This window comes from Rhinopithecus bieti, unplaced genomic scaffold, assembly GCF_001698545.2.
Source record: "Rhinopithecus bieti isolate Rb0 unplaced genomic scaffold, ASM169854v2 scaffold_11744, whole genome shotgun sequence".
NCBI classification, from domain to species: domain Eukaryota; kingdom Metazoa; phylum Chordata; class Mammalia; order Primates; family Cercopithecidae; genus Rhinopithecus; species Rhinopithecus bieti.
In genome coordinates this window covers 160,710-167,502 of record NW_016807094.1, presented here as the reverse complement: position 1 = coordinate 167,502, position 6,793 = coordinate 160,710, and the positions used below count along the sequence as shown (strand labels likewise).

General features: G+C 48.4%; 1 protein-coding gene across 1 annotated transcript; it reads right to left on the bottom strand.

The window, feature by feature from the left end:
• Positions 1-768: 768 nt before the first annotated feature.
• Positions 769-6,054, bottom strand: LOC108534751 (divergent paired-related homeobox). The gene is made up of 3 exons (XM_017880251.1): positions 5,761-6,054; positions 3,355-3,509; positions 769-1,173 (listed from the first exon to the last, which is right to left on the bottom strand). Exons 1-3 carry the CDS (start codon positions 5,786-5,788, stop codon positions 781-783), a joined length of 576 nt encoding a protein of 191 aa, XP_017735740.1. The 5' UTR covers positions 5,789-6,054; the 3' UTR covers positions 769-780.
• Between the last annotated feature and the right edge of the window lie 739 nt (positions 6,055-6,793).

Genomic DNA, 6,793 nt, shown 5'->3' with positions numbered 1-6,793 from the left:
TGTTTTTTTTTTTTTTTTTTTTTTTTTTTTTTTTTTTTTTTTTTCTTTTTTTTTTTTTTTTTTGAGACAGATTCTTGCCTGTCGCCCAGGCTCGAGTGCAGTGGCACGATCTCCTCCGCTCACTGCAACCTCTGCCTCCTGAGTTCACGCCATCCTCCTGCCTCAGCCTCCCGAGTAGCTGGGATTACAGGCGCCCGCCACCACTCCCAGCTAATTTTAGTACTTTTAGTAGAGATGGGCTTCGCCATGTTGGCCAGGCTGGTCCCGAACTCCTGACCTCAGGTGATCCACCTGCCTTGGCCTCCCAAAGTGCTGGGATTAGAGGTGTGAGTCACTGCACCCTGCCAGGATGAGGCATATGAGGAGGGGCCCGGCGCTTTCATGCCCTCCCCAGATAGGCCACCCTCCAGGTACGTCCTCATGCTTAGCTGTCAGGGACCTCTTCAAACCCTGTCCTCCTGGGTTTTGATGGATGATTCCTTACCCAGACATGACTGATGAAACCATTGGCCAATGGTGATCAGCCTCACCCTCAGCTTCCTTCCCCTCCCGGATGTTTGCCCTCTAATCCTACTGGGGTCTTTCCAGAGACCAGTCCCCATCCTAAAGCTATCGGTCAATATTAGCATACAAAATACAAAAAGACAGCACTTTGGAGACTCCATGGAATTCTGGAGCTGCTTTCCAGGAAACAGGCATGAAGACCAACTACAAATGTCACAGTATCACACACACACCATTACAACGTGTTGTAATTATCATCTCTTTTTTTTGTATTTATCATCTCTCTCGACTTTGGAGAGATGAACAGGCAGAAGATCCAGCATGGAAGCTTGGAGCGCAAACTTGGGATTCCAAAATGGGGTAGAGGCAATATATATTAGGATCTTGGCAGCAGCCAAAATGGACTATTCTGTGGCCAGCGAAGTCATTTGCAGGGACCTTGAGGTTGGGGTACAGGATGAGCTGGAATGAAGGGACTCGTTGACCCGTGTACACCAGGCCGATCGGGTGAGCAGCACTGGGCAATCTGGGTAGTGTGTCTGCATTTCTCGGGCTGACTCTGGTGGTAACCCCACCCTCTGGTACTGGCGGTTGTGGAGTTTCTTGTTTTTGATGAATATGCTTGCATTTGGCTTTCTTGAGTTTTGCTCTGTGATTCTTGAACCAGACCTGAAGGGAAGAGAGAGAAGAGCTAGGGGTTGAGAATGGGGTGGAATTCAGAAGACTCGTCATTCTATTTTTTAAAAGTTTTACTTTTAATTTTATTTTGTTAAACGTATTTTGTTTATTTATATTCTTTTTTTAACCTTTAAGTTTTAACTTTTCTTTTTTTTCTTTTCTTTTTTTTTTGGCCCTTAAACTCTCCTATCCAAATATTTATTTATTTATTATTATTTTTTTTTTTAGATGGAATCTCACTTTGTTGCCTAGGCTGGGGTTCAGTGGCACGATCTCGGCTCACGGGAACCTCCGCCTCCCAGATTCAAGTGATTCTTCTGCCTCAGCCTCCTGAGTAGCAGGGATTATAGGCTCACACCAGTACGCCCGGCTACATTTTGTATTTTTAGTAGAGACAGGGTTTCACCCTATGGGCCAGGCTGGTCTCGAACTCCTGACCTCACGATCCACCCGCCTTGGCCTCTCAAAGTGCTGGGATTACAGGGGTGAGCCACCATACCCAGCCCAAGTTTTCCTTTTAGTTGCTAATACAAGTACTTGTAGGTGAGAATAGCTAGTGCCACAGCTTGGCCACTTATATCCTCTTTGTGGAACCCTTTTCAATCTGCTCCTAGGAAGGAGCAGAAATGAGAGATTCTGGGGACAGAAATTGAGACAGAGGTCAGAAAACCCAGAGCAGGGGACAGGAGAGCAAGGGGATGAGTTGTAGGGCTGCTCTGGGGCTCAGGCCAGCCAGCTGAGGCTCGTGGTCAAATCTGACCACCCCCTGCCTTTGTATCACCCATGCGCTAAGAATAGGCTTTACATTTTAAAATGGTTGAGAAAAAACAAACACAATAAGAGTACTATTTTGTGTTGTAGGTGTGTTGGGACTGAAAGAAAAAAAGAGAAAAAATAAAAGAATACTACTGGCCAGGCACAGTGGCTCAGGCCTATAATCCCAGGACTCTGGGAGGCTGAGGTGGGTGCATCACTTGATTTCAGGAGTTTGAGTCCAGCCTGGGCAATATGACGAAACCCCATCTCTACAAAAAACACACAAATTAGCTGGGGCTGGTGGTACACACCAGTAATATCAGCTACTTGGGAGGCTGTAGTCCCACACACCTGTAGTCCCACCTACTTGGGAATCTGCGTGAGAGGATGGCTTCAGCCCAGGAACGCGAAGCTGCAGTGAGCTGTGATCGTGCCACTGCACTCCAACGTGGGCAAGAGTAACACTCTGTCTTTAAACAAAACAACAGTATTTTGTAATGTGAAAATTGTATAAACCTCAGGCCAGGCGCAGTGGCTCATGCCTGTAATCCTGACAGTTTGGGAGGCCGAGGCAGGTGGGTCACTTGAGACCAGGAGTTCAAGATCAGCCTCCTGGGCAACATAGCAAAACCCCATCTCTACCAAAAAAAAAAAAAATACAGCCGGGCATGGTGGCTCACACCTGTAATCTCAACACTTTGGGAGGCTGAGGGAGGCAGATCACCTGAAGTCAGGAGTTCAAGACCAGGCTGGCCAACTTGGTGAGACCCTGTCTCTACTAAAAATACAAAACATTAGCTGGGCGTGGTAGTGCACTCCTGTAATCCCAGCTACTACGGAAGCTGAGGCAGGAGAATTGCTTGAACCTGGGAGGTGGAGGTTGCAGTGAGCCGAGATCATGCCATTGCACTCCAGCCTGGGTGACAGAGTGTGAGACTCCATTTCAAAAAAAAAAAAAAAAGTCAGCCAGGCATGGTAGTGCGCACCTGTAGTCCCAGATACGTGGGGAGCTGAGGTGGGAGGATTGCTTGAGCCCAGGAGGTAGAGACTGCAATAAGCTGTGATTGCACCACTGCACTCTGACCTGAGCAAAAGAGTTTCTGGGAACACAGATGGGCCTCTTGTTTACGTTGTCTGTGGCTGCCTTTGCACTGTGGTGGCATAGTTAAAATAGTTGCTAGAGAGGCAGTACGGCCCACAAAGCCTCAATTATTTACTAACTGGTCCTTTACTGGAAAAATTTTCCCATTCTTGCTCTGGGGGTTTGAAGAAAGGTTTACGGGGATGCGGGTAGGAGAGTGTGGGTTTGGGAAATATTGGCAATCGGAATGAGACCTCGAGAATTATCCTAGAGGGACTTTGAATTTAGATTAGATCAGGAAGGCAGTTTAGTGAGAAGAGGGATCATTTTCCCACCTGCAGTACTGTTGGGTGGATGTCTATTTTCGAGGCCATTTCTTTCTGAAGGCTGGGGTTTGGGTATGGGTTCTCATTGAACAAGATGTTCAGATCTTCCAGTTGCTTCTTAGTGAACATGGTTCGTTTCCTGTGTGAATGCATCTGGTCCTTGCCTTGAAAGAAAGGGAAAGAGACACAAATGGGAACTGCTAACAACTCCATTCTCAAAAGCCTGAACTTTCCTTTCCTTTCCACTGAGGTACACTGTGATGATCAAGTGACTGAGGCTCTGTCGCCCAGGCTGGAGTGCAGGGGCACAGTCTCAGCTCACTGCAACCTCCACCTCCTGAGTTCAAGCGATTCTCCTGCCTCAGCCTCCCGAGTAGCCGGGACTACAGGCATCCGCCACCACACGTGGTTAATTTTTGTATTTTTAGTAGAGACAGGGTTTCACCATGTTGGTCAGGCTGGTCTTGAACTCCTGACCTCAGGTGATCCACCCGCCTCGGCCTCCCAAAGTGTTGGGATTACATGTGTGAGCCACCGTGCCCGGCCATGACTGAGGTTCTTAGATATTGAGACACCGCCGGCCTGGGGGGTGCCTTAGGCTGCAGTCCCAGTACTGTAGGAGGCTGAATCGGGAGGATCTGTCTTTTGTCCTTGTTTTTCCAAGCCTCGTTTGTCATTTTCCTAGGAAAGGGTTGTTCCTTTCCCCCTTGGTTCCTCCATCCTTTTTTTCTGTTATCATTTAAATATGGGATCCCTTGCCAGGTGTGGTGGCTCACGCCTGTAATCCCAGCACTTTGGGAGGCCAGGTCGGGCGGATCACATCGGGTCATGAGTTCCAGACTAGCCTGGCTAGCATGGTGAAACCCCGTCTCTATTAAAAATACAAAAATTAGCCAGGCGCGGTGGCACATGCCTGCAATCCTAGTTACTCAGGAGGCTGAGGCAGGAGAGTCACCTGAACCCCAGAGGCAGAGGCTGTGGTGATCCAAGATTACGCCATTGCACTCCAGCCTGGGATACAGGGAGACCCTGTCTCAAAAAAATAATAAATACATAAATAAATAAATAAATAAATAAATAAATAAATAAGGGATCGCTTGTGCCTTACCTCTTGGGTTCTATTTTCTTTGTGTAGAAATAGGCAACTCAATCCAAGGTGAAATGGATGGACATGGTTTTACCCTTATCATTTATTCAATGTTTATTAAGTAGGTTCTTTTAGGAATATAGCAAGGAAATCAGCAGAAAAATAACATCACTTTTCTCATGGATGTCACCTTTTACTTTCTTTTTCTGGAGACAGTGTACTGCTGTGTTGCCCAGTGGCATGATCATGGCTCACTTCGGCCTCAACCTCCCCAGGCTCAAGCGATCCTCTCACCTCAGCCTCCCAAGTAGCTGGAACTACAGGACACTGCCATGCCCGGCTAACTTTTGTATTTTTTGTAGAGACGATATCTTGTTTTGTTGCACAGGCTGGTCTTGAACTCCTGGGTTCAAGCGATCTGCCCGCCTTGGCCTCCCAAAGTGCTGGGATTACAGGCACGAGCCACCGCATGCCTGACTCTAAAAGATCTGAATCAGATCATGCCTGAAAATGGTTTGGCAGCAACCCCAGAATCTAGTAAGTGCCCACGAACATGAGATTTCCACCTTGGCTAAGCCTATATTCTATCTAGGACCAAATCAACCTCATAGGAATCAGATTCCCCTGAGCTCAAGAACAAGCATCGGGGTGGGAGGAATTAAGACACAACAAGAAGGGAGAATATTTGGGATTCGAAGGCAGAAACGGGCTTCCCTGCGTTTGCCTGCGCTGTTGGATGACAGCCGCAGCCAGGCACTGTGGCTCACGCCGGTCATCCCAGCACTTTGGGAGGCCGAGGCGGGCGGATCTCATGAGGTCAGGGGTTTGAGACCAGCCTGGCCAACATGGTGAAACCCCCTCTGTTTAAAGATGCAAAAATTGGGTGCAGTGGCTCACGCTTGTCATCCCAGCACTTTGGGAGGCTGAGGCAGGCGGATCACAAGGTCAGGAGTTTGAGACTAGCCTGGTCAATATGGTGAAACCCTGTCTCTACTAGAAATACCAAAAAAAATTAGCCGGGTGTGGTGGTGCGTACCTGTAATCCCGGCTACCCGGGAGGCTGGGGCAGGAGAATTGCTTGAACCTGGGAGGTGGAGGTTGCAGTGAGCCAAGATCACGCCACTGCACTCCAGCCTGAGTGACAGTCCATCTCAAAAACAAAAAACAAAAAACAAAAAACAACAACAACAAAAACGATGACAGCCTCTGCGGGAAGTCCCCGCCACCCACGTGGACGAAGCACTGGCTTCAGCCACCTGGTCCCTCTGCCTTTTCCCGCCACCAGCTGCTTTCCACTTCTTCACGTGTCTTGGCTTGGGTTCTCTTACCTTTACGCAGATCCTCTGAGCCTGGCATGCTTCAATCCAGATGTCTGCCTGGGTTCAGGTCCAGGGATAAGAACCAGCAAAGATCAAATCCGGACTTAAATAGCTTCCTCCACAGCCACACCCGACTCCCACCTCCTCCACCTCTCTGCCCTGTTTGGCTCCAATATGATCCCTTGGTCCTCCAGAGCCCCCTGGAGTTCTCCCAATACTGTCATTTATCTAATATTGATTGAGCGACTCAAAGGCAAGTCCACAAACGAGCTCCACTAACACTCCTGGGAGTTGTTAAAATGCAGAAGCTTGGCCCACTCCAGACCTCCTGAGCAGAGGCTGCAATTTTTTCTTTTCTTTTCTTTTCTTTTCTTTTTTTTTTTTTGAGACAAAGTCCTGCTCTGTCACCCAGGCTAGAGTGCAATGGCACCATCTTGGCTCACTGCAGCCTCTACCTCCCGGGTTCAAGGGATTCTCATGTCTCAGCCTCCGGAATAGCTGGGATCGCAGGCCTGTGCCACCATGCCTGACTAATTTTTGTACTTTTAGTAGAGATGGGGTTTCCACCATGTTGGCCAGGCTGGTCTTGAAATCCTGGCCTCGACGTTTCTGATCGGTTGGTCTGAGGTGGGATCTGATGATTTCCATACCTAACAAGTGCCCAGGTGACCAGGCTCCATAATGGGGACTGGGAATGTGATTGTGAATAATAAAGTCCAGGTTTAAACCCTTAAGGGGCTTTCAGGCAACTTACATATTCTTTAGTGGCTGATATATGCTTGGTATCCTGATTTAGTTAATTCACTCAGAAATCATCTCATTTTAAAAATTTATTTACTTGCCGGGCGCGGTGGCTCATGCCTGTAATCCCAGCACTTTGGGAGGCCGAGACGGGCGGATCACGAGGTCAGGAGATCGAGACCATCCTGGCTAACACAGTGAAACCCCGTCTCTACTGAAAAATACAAAAAACTAGCCGGGCGAGGTGGTGGGCCCTTGTAGTCCCAGCTACTCGGGAGGCTGAGGCAGGAGAATGGCGTAA